General features: G+C 29.7%; 1 protein-coding gene across 1 annotated transcript; it reads left to right on the top strand.

Moving 5' to 3' along the window:
- Positions 1–766: 766 nt before the first annotated feature.
- Positions 767–3,252, top strand: LOC113858945 (probable indole-3-acetic acid-amido synthetase GH3.1). The gene is made up of 3 exons (XM_027491755.1): positions 767–1,187; positions 1,643–1,744; positions 1,875–3,252. Exons 1-3 carry the CDS (start codon positions 859–861, stop codon positions 3,250–3,252), a joined length of 1,809 nt encoding a protein of 602 aa, XP_027347556.1. The 5' UTR covers positions 767–858.
- Positions 3,253–14,038: the final 10,786 nt, after the last annotated feature.

Here is a 14,038-nt window from a genome sequence, read left to right as displayed (position 1 = left end):
CTTTGCAGATTCCAATCTTGTTATTTATTTCTGATTTCATAATATAAAACTCCAATTTTATTTTCTCATCCTATATTCTAATCTCAATTAATTCATTAAATCTTATTCCTAAGTCTTCATCAACCTTAATTGTATTCTGATTCGTTTATATCGCAGAATCACTAACTTCATGATTGGGAACGCTTGTATGTCGAATTGCTTAGTTCTCTATGATTTTTACTGTTAACCCACATGAGTAGAGGGAAAAAAAAGGGTTATAACACATATAGTAAGATGAGATGTAATTATACGGTGTAACTTGCGAATTTCTGGTGGAGTATAGCTTTATACTTTTCTGATAGCAAGTAAAAGCTTCTCATACAAATGGGGTGCAGCCGGCACCCATCACTTTCTGATACCAACACACCCTGCAAACAAATGACCGCATGGTTGGGCTGATGACTCCGTTAGGAAAACTTATTGCTGATGTGGCGACACATCAGGCCCCACCTGTCGGCCACGATGTCACATCCCTGCGTGTTCATGGCCCACGTGTCTCCTCTATAAGCTACACCAAATTAAACATACACAATCTTTTGTCTCACGGATCCCCATTAAGTCTCTCTGTGTCCTTCCAAAGTACTGTTTGCTCCCGCTAACCATGACGTCCACTGTCACATGCTTCATGCTTCATTTCTTTTCCCCTTCTAGGAGCACTCTATAAATACCTCTCCCATTTCACCACTCTTCTCCATCCATCCACTTCTCAGCTAGAGCTACACCTACTTATAGCTACCACCAGAACTCGCAATCCCAAACACTTCCCTTTGCCCTTTAGCTTTCTTTTTTCTTCTGTCATTCAAATTTTTCAGAGCCACAATGGCCACTGGTGCTCAGTTATCTCCATCCCCTCATGGACTTGCACCTTCTTGCGATGATAAGAACGCAAAGGCTTTGCAGTTCATTGAGGATACGACCCGAAACACTGACAATGTCCAAGAGAGGGTACTTGCCCAGATTCTGGCCCAAAATTCCCAGACTGAATACCTTCAACGGTTTCAGCTCGATGGAGCCACAGACCGTGACTCTTTCAAATCCAAGGTTCCCGTCGTTTCATACGACGATTTGAAGCCCTATATTGAACGCATTGCCAATGGTGACCGCTCTCCTATCATATGTGCTCATCCAATCTCTGAGTTTCTCACCAGGTCCCCATACCTGTCTCTTTGTATTGCATAGTTTTTAAATATAAATTAATTAACTACAAAACTTAAATATAAAATAGATATTTGTAGTATCATTTTCTATTTAAAATGGGAGAATATCTCATTAATCCGTAGCAAACTTTAATATTTATTTTTATTTTATGAGATATTAAGATGAAAATTCTATTTTAATTGAAAAATAATATTAAAAAGATTCATACTTCATTTAAAGACATCGTTCTTTAATTTGATGTTTTTATTTTATAAGGAGAGAATGTTAATAAGTTTTTCTGTTTTTAAAGAGGGATGTTAATAAGTATTTTAAAGTATTTGCTAGCATTACCTTTTGTTAAGAAGAATTCAAAAACAAAACACTTGTTATTAATATTATTGCCTTTTGTGTATATAAAAATTCAGCTTGAATGTATGTGAATTAACAAGCTACCGTGTCACTACAGTTCTGGAACATCTGCTGGTGAAAGAAAATTGATGCCAACCACTGAGGAAGATATGGGGCGTCGTCAATCACTTTACAGCCTTCTCATGCCAGTGATGAACCAGTACGTTTCTGCACCTTTGTTTATAATTGCGCATACTTCTTGTAACATAGACACTCACACACAAATCCTCCAATTATACATACTTTTGCCTTTACGCAAGTTATTAATTAACGTGCATTTTTTCACACAGATACGTGCCTGGCTTGGACAAGGGGAAGGCTCTCCAATTCCTATTCATCAAAGCAGAGACAAAGACTCCGAGTGGGTTAGTGGCACGTCCAGTGCTCACTAGCTACTACAAAAGCGTGCACTTCAAAAACAGACCCTTTGACCCTTACAACGTGTACACAAGCCCAGATGAAGCAATCCTCTGCCCCGATTCCTTCCAAAGCATGTACACCCAAATGCTATGCGGCCTCATCATGCGCCACCAAGTCCTAAGAGTCGGTGCGGTTTTCGCCTCTGGACTTCTCCGAGCCATTGGCTTCCTCCAACTCAATTGGCAGCAACTAACCCATGACATCTCCACCGGAACCCTAAGCCCCAAAATCACAGACTCCTCCATAACACAACGCATGGCCCAAATCCTGAAACCAGACCCAGAGCTCGCTAATTTCATCGCAAATGAATGTTCGGGAGAAAACTGGGAACGCATAATCACCAGAATTTGGCCCAACACAAAGTACCTTGACGTGATTGTCACTGGCGCCATGGCACAGTATATTCCAACTCTCGATTATTACAGCGGTAGGTTACCTCTCGCTTGCACCATGTACGCTTCTTCCGAGTGCTATTTTGGGCTTAACCTCAACCCAATTTGCGATCCGTCTGAGGTTTCTTACACCATTATGCCAAACATGGGCTACTTCGAGTTCTTGCCTCACGACGACTCGTCCGTGTCAACCCTGTCACGTGACTCGCCACCTCGTTTGGTCGACCTGGCTGACGTTGAAGTCGGAAAATTCTACGAACTCGTTATAACCGCTTACACTGGTCTATGCCGTTACCGTGTTGGAGACATCCTCCAAGTGACAGGGTTCCACAACACAGCTCCGAAATTTCGTTTCGTGAGGCGAAAGAACGCGTTGCTCAGCATTGACTCAGACAAAACGGACGAAGCAGAGTTACAAAACGCCGTTGAGAACGCCTCCGTGCTGTTAAAAGAGTTCAACACGAGCGTGGTGGAGTACACGAGCTTCGCGGACACGAAATCCATCCCGGGGCATTACGTGATTTACTGGGAACTGTTTATGAAGGACGCGTCAAATGCACCCAGTGATGAAGTTCTGAGTCAGTGTTGTTTGAAAATGGAAGAATCGCTTAACTCGGTTTATAGACAGGGAAGGGTCTCAGACCATTCGATTGGGCCGTTGGAGATACGAGTGGTGAAGAAGGGAACGTTTGAGGAGCTTATGGACTACTCTATCTCGCGTGGCGCGTCGATTAACCAGTACAAGGTGCCAAGGTGCGTGAGCTTCACACCTATAACGGAGTTGCTAGACGCTAGGGTGGAGTCCGTTCATTTTAGCCCGTGTGAACCGCGATGGACCCCGGAACGGCGTCGTTGAAATGCAACACGTAGTACATGCAGTCGTGCGCAATATCTAAAATAAAGGTGAAAAGATCTTAAAGGAATTAAAAGGGTTGTCATCGATCACTACCAACCTTGAGACTGTCTGTATCTGTTGATTTGATGTTAAGTGCCTTTCAACAGCGTTCTCTTTTCGTTTCGCCGTTCCTTTTTTAGGTTTTCTGCTTTGCTTTTGTTTTCTGTCTTTTAAATAAGCTCAAATGGAAAGCATGATGGAATTGTCGTATACATGTCTGTTTATCCACTGTATGCAAACTATGATCATGTCCACACTTTTAAGTCTTTATATGTATATCATCAATAAAATTATTATATTCGTCTCTATGCTAAATGTTATCCATTCATTTTAATCACTTTTTTTCTCCTACACACGTCACTTTATAAGGAAAAAAAGTGAGAGACACTCTCTTTTCTTTTTTCTTCATCAAAGTATGCGTTTATTAGTTCAGTTTTTTTTTAAAAAAAAATAATTATATTCAACTTATTAAAATAAGTAATTATTTTTTAAAAAATTATTTCCTTACATACATTAAGACTATCAGTATTTAATTATCATATCGAACTAATTGGAATTAAACAAATAAATTAAGCATATACTTCTAAATTTTAAGACTCGAATTCGAGCCAGATCTCTGACTTCTTCTCAAAATTGAAAATAATATTCCTTATACATTAGATATTATATAATATCTTCATACTAATATGCATTGCTGAAAACTATTGGCAGTTGATCAATATTCTTATAATCACACAACATATACTTTGTTAATAACTAAAAAAAAGTTATATGTGGTTAACCATGGCAAAAATGAGACAATTTGAGTTGCACATAGGTCTCAAAAGAAATGTTTAAGCGTGTTATGGGATAAAGATTTGCAAATTAACTTAATTTGGTATTTAATTAAAAAAATTTAAATGTGAATTTAAAATGACGTGATTTGTATTTATTTTAAAAATAAATATGTGATGAAATTTAGTATTTTTAATTTAATATCAATTTTAATTTATCATATTACTTTTAATATAAAGTTAAAATTAAAATCAATTTTAATACGACCAATATAATGTCAATTTTTATATATAAAATTACATTATGTAATTCAACAAAATTTTAGGGTAAATCAAGCCATTCACTGAAGAAAGATATAAAAATTATTGGACCCATATACATAGATAATTCTTTTTACTCCATTTCCACCTTTATCTCGAGAAAAGGAAGGGGCCAACTTACTTTTTCTTTTGTCTGTTTTTCTCTCTTTATTTTTTTTTTCAGAAAAAAAAAGAATAAAAGGAGGTGTGTAAAATTGTAATGTATGAATAGCATTAATGATATATCATAAAGTTTAAAAATGACGTTGAAAGCTCAAAAGTTGGAAACAGTGCATGTTTTGTCTCTGGACTGGGAAGGATTAAACTTTTGGCGTTATCAATGATCGAAGTTTTGAATTTGAAGTTATTATTTCGTTTTACAGATTTCAGGCTCTATGTCGGTGTCCTTATTGTATAATAAAATTATCGACTTCTAATAGTACTTAAAACATTTTTTAATTATTATCATAATAAACTGATTTAAAAATATTTAAATTTAACTAATAATATTTAAAATATTTAAAAAATGAGTAAATATAGTAATTCTACAAGGCTGGAACAATTTTAATAGTAAAGTTATTGTTGACCAGACCTGTATTTAGTGGTTGCATGCGAGTGAGGGAGCTTGATTATGTGACATTTAACAGCGTTAATATAATCTTTCAAACCAATTAATTAATGGTAGATATTTAATTTAAGATTAAAATCGGTGGGCTGTTTACTAACATCTTTGACTCTCTTTAGTCTATATCTCTGTCTTAAGAAGGACGACACTGTAGAAACTGCTGGGAAATTGGAACACGCTGAAGGAGTGAGAGATTCAAAACACGGTGATAAAAGAAAATAACCGGATTGATATTACGAGGTGCAGAACTAAAACATGGTATTGAGGGAAGGGACAAAAGCTGCTTCAAACTCATCACAGACCCACTTTTACTATGCAAAATCATTCTTACATAATATATATATATATATAAAGATAAAAATATTTATTTAGAAGCGAAATAATTATATTTGGACAATTTTTTATACAACAAAGTGTACAAAAGAAAAGAGAAAAACTAAAACTAAAAAATAAAAAAATCCAATAAGACAACTGATGTATCGGATAGAGATAAAGAAAAAAGTAATATTATATAAAATATCATATAAAACTATTGTATAAATAACATAACTCTTCTCATTCGTTTTTTTAAATCAACCTTGAATAGGTTTAGTAAGAAAGAGCCCTAAAAAATTAAAAAGGAAAAAAAAACAAGACTTTAGCAAGAAAGTAAAAAAAATACCCATCAAACCGATAAAAAGAAAATGTCTTGCTACTTTTTCTTTAAAGTTTTAAATATTAAAGTTTATTTTACAAAAGAATGATAAAACTCAAGAAAAATTTGGTGTTAATATACTTGAACAGAAAAAAAAAAAAAAAAAGGCTTGGAACTTACCACAGACCCAGTTTTTTTAACGAGAAATAATATTTGTGAATTTAAAATATACATAAAAATAGTACTTTATTTTTTGGGAAAATAAAAGATATATAAAGAAAAATTTATTGAAATGTATTGTTTTTTATTTTTTTTTATCTAGCATATGTTTAATGATCCTCTAAACTTTTCAACGTGAGTAGTATTAAAGGACTAATAGGAATTTTATATTTTACTACTACTTATGCTTATCCTTGACTATAATAACTACAGGATATATATATTATAACAAGTTTATTTATTTTAACTTTTAATAAATGAAAAATATGAAATACTTTAAATTAAATTTAGACTAAATACACTATTGTTTATAAAATTTAAAGATAAATTTACTTTTAAAAACCCATGTGAGCGTAAACGTGGCACTTTAATAGTCAACTTATTTAACGTATGAAAAAATTGTCAACACATTGCAGTTCTTTTTTAAAATATCACAAATTTAGAGTAAATTAAAGATGAAAAAAGAACAAAATAAAAAGGCAAATATGTCAATGTCCAAGTTCTAAATACATTAATTTTTATTTAAATCGTGCATATAGTATACGACTTTTTATTTTTAAAATTAATTAACAACCTAAGTCAGATAGATACAGAAGATACAAGTTTTATTTTTTAAAAATTTAAAAATAAGTCAAAAATCATGTAAGACTTTACCTATTTTTCATAAAATAAAAACTGAAGTCATAAACAGTCTTGCAATCCATAATTTAAAAATGCATTATACCTTTCCTATAAATCATACTCAAGGCTATATTTAGATTAGTAAAATGTAATCGAATGAAAGAAAATAGTATAGATTTATATTTTTTTCATTGTTTGGATGGTAAAATAAAAATGAAATATAATGAAACTCAATAAAATTTATTCTTTTTGCTTATTTATGCTAACTTTTCTTTCCCTCTAATTTGGGAGAAATGAGATGGGAATAAAAACATGAACTTTTATAACTCGTATATTCTATATTCAACATAACCTGTTAATTAACTTTTAAAATAAAAAATCGAATTATTTAAATAATAATTAATATATTTGTAATTTTAATATCGCATATATAACTTTGCTTTTTATTTCTCACTTTTCATCTATGACTAATTATAAATTTGTAATTTCTTAAAAACTGCACTACTTCAATAATTTTGTTTTCATATTACACAAAAGGATAAAAAGGTCTATTTGTTTCCACTCGTACTCTACATGTAATAAAACTATAAAAGATCGTAATTAAGAGCAAGAAAATAAATCAATCCATTTGGTCAAATTAATGGTCGAACTTTAAAAGATTGTTGATCTCTTTGGAATAATTTTATTCATACACTTCGCATGTTAGGTATTTAAGCTGTTTTAACCATAGATAATCATTTAGTCGTTTGAGATGGTTATGAATGTAAATTAACAATTAAGTCACCGTTTTGTAAAATGACAGAAAAGTTAGACTTTTTATATGAGAAAAGGTTCATAATGGATTAGAAGAATTAAATCAATGCAATCAATATTTATATTACCAAGAATTTAGATTAATCGGCACAAGGATATTCCAGTTAATGTATTTATTTTAAATTCTTGAAGATATTTTTTTGTTGCTTATAGTAATTTTACCCAACTAAATCAAGACTCTTTTTAATAGAAAATATTTATTATTTAAAAGGAATTAACAGGAAAGCTAATATTAAGTATTTACAAGTATCAATTACTTTAAATATTTCTGAGACTGCTAATAAGTAATTATGTTAATAAATTTTGATGACTTAAAATGGTTGTAAAGGTAAGTTTCAAGTTTCTTTTCTATAATTGCAAGTTTTTATGATGAGAAATAAATTAGTCAAGTCAAATGGAGTATTTAATTTTAAATAATCTTTGTTTTAAAAAATATTTTAATAAAATTAAATAAATAAATTGACTATTCAATAAAGGTGAGAAACTTTTGAAGTATAGACCAAAACTAACTAATCAAACTAAAGCTTAAAATTTATTTGTTGGGCGAGTAGTGCGAGTTTATTTTGTTTCAATTTTTAGGTAAAGGTAAGTATATCTGTTCAAATGCAAGATTCAAATATTAGTAATCAAGTACATTTGATGTGACTAAAAAAATAACATATAAATGGAGTTGAGTCATTTTTTAAGTAAAAAATTTTCAATCTAATACTCAATTTAAAACTTAAGAAGAAAGGAATAAACTCTAAAGGATAAACTCAATCCTTAGTTGCTTTGCATCATTCTTTGTATTGCTGATTCTCTCTCTTTGTTTTGGGTTATGTTGTTAGTCCTGTTATCTTTGGCTTGACTTGTGCTACTTGTCCTATTTTCTCTTTTTTTTTTTTTCCTTGCATCATATTTTTATCTCTTTTATCCTTTCTTAGTCTCAACATCTCTCTCATCATTCCTTGTGTTACTTGGTGGTCTCTACAAATGTAGCTATCAAAGAGTGTACAAAATTGTTACTAATCTTTGTTGGCTATTATTTGCATTCAATAACTAATGAACCTGTTTGAGGTAAAAAAAAATTTCTAAGTTATAAAACCTTATTGGAAGAAGCTTTTTTGAGATGTTTTGAGTAGTTTCAAGTTTCTTATACTCAAAATTGCTCAAAAAGCAGGACTGGTAAGAAATTATGCTAAGTCCACAAAAACTAAAAACTTTTTCGAGATGTTTTGAGTAGTTTCAAGTCCCTTACACTCAAAATTGTTCAAAAAACAGGACTAGTAAGAAATTACGCTAAGTCCACAAAAACTGGAAGCTTTTTCGAGGTGTTTTGAGTAGTTTTAAGTCCCTTACACTCAAAATTACTCAAAAAATAGGATTGGTAAGAAATTACGCCAAGTCCACAAAATTAGAAGCTTTTTCGGGGTGTTTTGAGGAGTTTCAAGTCCCTTACACTCAAAATTGCTCGAAAAACAGGATTGGTAAGAAATTACGCCAAGTCCACAAAAATTAGAAGCTTTTTTGAAGTGTTTTGAGGAGTTTTTAGTCCCTTACACCCAAAACTGTTCGAAAAATAGGAATAATAGAAAAATATTCTAAGTCCACATGACTGAAAGTCTTTCAAGGAGTTTTTGAAGATTTTTAAGTCCTTGACAACACAAAATTACTCAAAAATAAAAAATAGTCAGAAAATATTCTAAGTCCACAAACTTGACAGAACTCCAAATCTTCTCCAGAATTGCTCAAAAATCAGGAAGCGAAAAATATTCAAAGTCCACAAATCTAGTTGAGCTCCATATTCCCTCCAGAATTGCTTGAAAAATAGGAATGATCAAAAAGAATATTCTAAGTCTACGAGGCAAAGATAAGCTCTCAAACTCTCAGAATTAGTCGAAAAGAGAAGTCAAGAGGAAAATATTCTAAGGTCATAATGCTAGATGAGCCTCATAGATTTCTTCTAGAATTGCTTGAGAGAGAGAAAATAAAAAGTTGTGATAAGACTCAAGCTATTACAAGGTTCAAAAGCGGTCATCAATGGTTACCAACAGTTACTACCAGACGAAGGTTCAATAACATGAAGACAGATCATGGACAATAGTAGTTATAGGAGAAGTCTCAATCGACAGCACAATCACAAGCCATCGTGAATAATAGGCATCAGCAGTTGAAGGAAATTATTAAGAAGTGTCTGCCAAAGAAGGAGAACGACAATGATCCTCTTGCCTATAAATACTTTAAAGTTTCATTTTTTAGGGGACGACTTTTGGCACCCAGATACCTGCTCCCCGAAGATACACGATTGTCGTTGTTCGCTGTTGCTAAGGAGTTGTACGTTTATTTTCATGCATATTTACATTTCTGCATTCTAATTATAGTTTACATTGTTTGTTTGTTTCCTTTTGCTTCTGTTTCTGCTATTCAGTGCTTGTTTTGCACACTTTATGTAAAACCTTTACTTTCAATTATTTTCACGTAATTATTACTCATTATTCTTGTTTAATACTCTATTTTACAATGTTAATTTGAGCATTACGTTAATCAACACAATTAAAAGAATTTAAATAGGACCTAAATTCAGTCTCCAAATTGCTCTTGAATTATTTGTTTACAAATTGTCATTTTTAACTGTAAACAGAACCTAAAACTCAAATTCATTGATGAGCCAATAGTTGAAATCAATTCTTTTGTCCCTTATGTCAGTTAGCATCAATTTTAAGTTCAAAGACATTGAACCTAACAAAGTCTGAAGAAGGCTCACCCTTAATTTCAAATTTAATTTTGATTTTTGAAAATTATAAAATTTTGGATATGTTTATTTATAGCTCTCATTTGTTTATTTTTAAAATTATTTTGTCTAGATTTATGTTTAAGTTTATTTAGTATGTAATGAAAATTTCACTTTAATAGATGAAATAAAAATAAAAGCTTAATTTTACTTCGAGTCCATTATATTTTTTTATTTATAATTTTAGTTTATCTAGTTTTAATTATTCATATATAATTATAATAGTATTTTTATTATTCAAATTTTCTTCATCCCGTACTTTCATCTAATAATCAATATAAATATTTTAAAAAAGTGATATGCCATTAATTTTTTTAGATCTACAATATATATATATATATATATATATATATATATATATATATGCTAAACATTTATATTATATTTTTTTCAATTAATAGATAAAATTTTAATGTGAATAAGTTAATTTAAAATATTAAAAATATTTAATATGCAATAAGTTTATATTTTAAGATAATTTTATAACTTATTTTTATATGTTTGACCCTCATTTTATAAAGATTTTATATTAATTTATTTATTAATTATTACAGTTTAGCATGAAAAAATTACCAATGAATTGCATAAACATTTTAGTCATACTTAGAGAAAATTTAATGAAAAGTAAGGCTACGCTTAAGAAGCATGACTTTGTTTAACAAACTAGTTTGGAGGTGTTTCGTGGTCATGCACAACCTTGCTTGAGGGTATGTACAACCGTACTTCTCTCTTAGTGTAATTAATTAAGAAAATTTTTAATGGCCTACGAGAGAGAATCTAATATTTAAATTTGGCAATAAAAAATTATATATATCTCTATAGATAAGTTATATCTTTTGAAGGTCAAATCTTGTATATTTATATGTTAAAAATTAGTCAGTATTAATATTTCATAATTAATTGCATTGTAGACAACTGTATCAAATATAGTTAATAAATTTATAAAATAAAACGAAACAAAATATTAAATGGACTAAACTTTATTTTTCTCTTTTAATTAGTTATTGAGTTAACAAACTTATAAGATCTTTAATATTTTTTTTTCTTTCTACCTTACATGACTGTCAAGTGTTAGTAGCTTTAATATGAGTATTTGACAATCATAAAAAAAATTAAGATTAGAGTTAAATAAAAAATGAACATAAAGAGGTGTAAAAGTAAAAACATATATCCTAGGTTCATTTTAATTAGTTTTTGTGTTAAAAGTTATGTTGTATTTTTTCTTCTAAAATTACTTTTTTATCTTAAATCTTTCATAAATTTCTTTTATTTTATTACACATTATTTTGGTTCAAACAACTAAATCATAATATTTTCTGACAACTCAATTTGAAAACTATTTTTATCACTTTTTGATAAATACACTTGCCAAAAAATAATATCAGCAGTTAACATTATAAAAATTCAAATTATACATATGTTAAAGTATGAGAATTAAGAATATAAGCAAAACATAAAATATTAAAATAATATTTAAAAATGAAAATTAGGTTGCGATAATTTCTAAACGAAGATTTTAATTTACTATATATATATATATATGTTTTATTTAAAATAAAAAGACCACTAATATTAATTTTTTTTTATCATGCATGCTAAATTTTGAGTTAATTGAACATTCATAAGGATGTAATCTTATGGATTTTTTAATTAAAAAATATAAATTTAAAAGTAAATTCTCAAAATAATATATTTGCAAAACTATTCTTTTGTTTAAGATTAATTTTTGCCATGTCAACACGTTAACTTTTTATAAGATATATTCAATTAAATTATACAAACCAATAAGAATAGTTAGAATTAATTAATTTTCTTAAGTTTTTAAAAATTATCATAACATCACAAATTTACTCTCATTGTATGTGCTTAAGCCAATAACTTTATGATCAAAATTTATCTTAAATATAATTCAGGTCACCAACAACTTTATTTACTCAAGATAAATAAATATATATAATAAATATTTCATAGAAAACATAAAGTATTTTATAAAAAAAAATAAAATTGAACTTCTAAAATAGATAGGAAGGAGTGATTTTAAGATTTTATAAAATTTTGTAGTCTTAGTATAGTTATTAAAAGCTTTTAAACTAATAGATAAATTATAAAAAATTATTAAGTAAATTAATAAAAAAATATTCCTCCAATAAATGAATTTCATCCTTATATTATATATGCATTTCTATTTTTTCAAAAAAAGAAATTATATGAATATTTTTTATAAATATATCCTTGCTGCCTATCAAAGTTATAGTAATGTCAGTTGTTATATCAAGTTAATTACCGTTACTATTACATGACAAGCCCATTATCCCACGCGGAGACTTCATCATTTTCCTACGTGGAAAAGAATGCAAATCAAATGAAGCCTTAAATTGCCCATTTCAGCTTCATTGTGATTAATAATTTCAAATTATTAAATTATGTGTATTTAGATCATACAAAATAATTTTAAAATATTATATAATTTTAAATAAATAATTTTATGTTAAATAAAAAGATTAAAATATATATCTTTTAAGAAAATTTAATTTTTTATTATTTTTAATTTTTTGTAATTACTATTTATAATTTTTTATATGATTCTCTCTTTAATCATATTTCATTATTAATTTTCATATTTTTTAAAATTTTAATTTTTTTTATCTAAACGCAACCTAAAATACTAGGTTTTCACCTTCTATCCTTAATTTCTTTTATTTTTATTTTTCTTCACTTTAATTTTCTCATGAGAACTTGGAGTGCTAAAATGGCTCGAGAATCCATACCCAATCTTCATTTCTTTTGGCTAAACAAGGTTGTTGTGTTGGTTTATTAAGTAAAGGCATGTGTCGTCGTTTCATTCACCAATTTTTTTAAATACTTAGTTGCGTCCTATGCGTTATTTGGTATGAAATGCTTGATAACTTTATAAAATTGGTTAGTAGTTTTAGCATTAGTTATGGAGTGCAAGGCTTTTGTGGGTTAAGGATTGGTTTCTAGTTTTCAAAATATATGCATGTGAGTGGGTTGTTTTGCTTGTAATATTAGTATTTAAATTTGTCATGTGTATCCAATTTTTTCAATACAATCATTACAATGTTCAAGTGTTGCTTACGAGTATGTTCATTGTGTTTCTAATTCTATACCACGATGATGACCAAGTTTGACCATTTTTGAAAATACAACTGAGAGATATATAAGAACAATGATATATATACATATGTTGGACAATCCTGATGAGTGGTCACTTCAAGAGATTATTGGGATTTTGAAGAATTTAGGATTGTTGTGTTCAAGTCTTGCATTGTAATCCTAGGATTAGATTGGTGATAAGGCTTGTAAAAGTCCAAAATGAAAAGAAAGTAATGAACATTGCAATGATTGCCATGACCATTGATGCCGGTAAATCAAATATGTATATGTACTTAGAAAATAAAACATATGGGGTGGTACTAACAACGGAGGAAGAGGGAAACGAGGATGGTGGTGGGACAAATGGTAGTGGGGGAGTGATGAAGACATGTTGCAAATATTTAGTTTTAGGATAATGAGAAAGAATTTAATGACAAGGTTGCTTGAAATATATTTATGTCGAGTCAACAAGAAATGAAGGGCCTAATGAGCATCCTAAAACTAATAAAAAACAAGACCATCCTAAAATAGTAAACTTTGTTAAGCAAATGAGATGAAGAACTTGGACTCTAATTATGGTAATGATAAGTTGGATAACAACATAGAAAAGAGGGGAGAAAAGGGTAAGACACCAATGGGTAAAGGAAATAAAGGATTAGCTGGATCTCAACTTATTGTGACTGTGCGGGGTTTATTGATTGTGGAACAATTTCAACAATGGCTGCACCTCCCAGATTTAGGTCTCCTATGGCCCCTTCTAGAATCACTCAAGCTACAATAGATATCGCTCTGACTAAATCCTGATCATGAATTTTTGCGCACTTCACTTTGAGGGCCAAGTTAAATATCAAGAGATCCATTAGAAATTAAATGGAAGG

The sequence above is a fragment of the Abrus precatorius genome, unplaced genomic scaffold (genome assembly GCF_003935025.1).
Source record: "Abrus precatorius isolate BTA unplaced genomic scaffold, Abrus_2018 Scaffold2, whole genome shotgun sequence".
Classification (NCBI taxonomy): domain Eukaryota; kingdom Viridiplantae; phylum Streptophyta; class Magnoliopsida; order Fabales; family Fabaceae; genus Abrus; species Abrus precatorius.
Note: the sequence above shows the minus strand (reverse complement) of the source record. Positions and strands in the feature narration are given on the sequence as shown.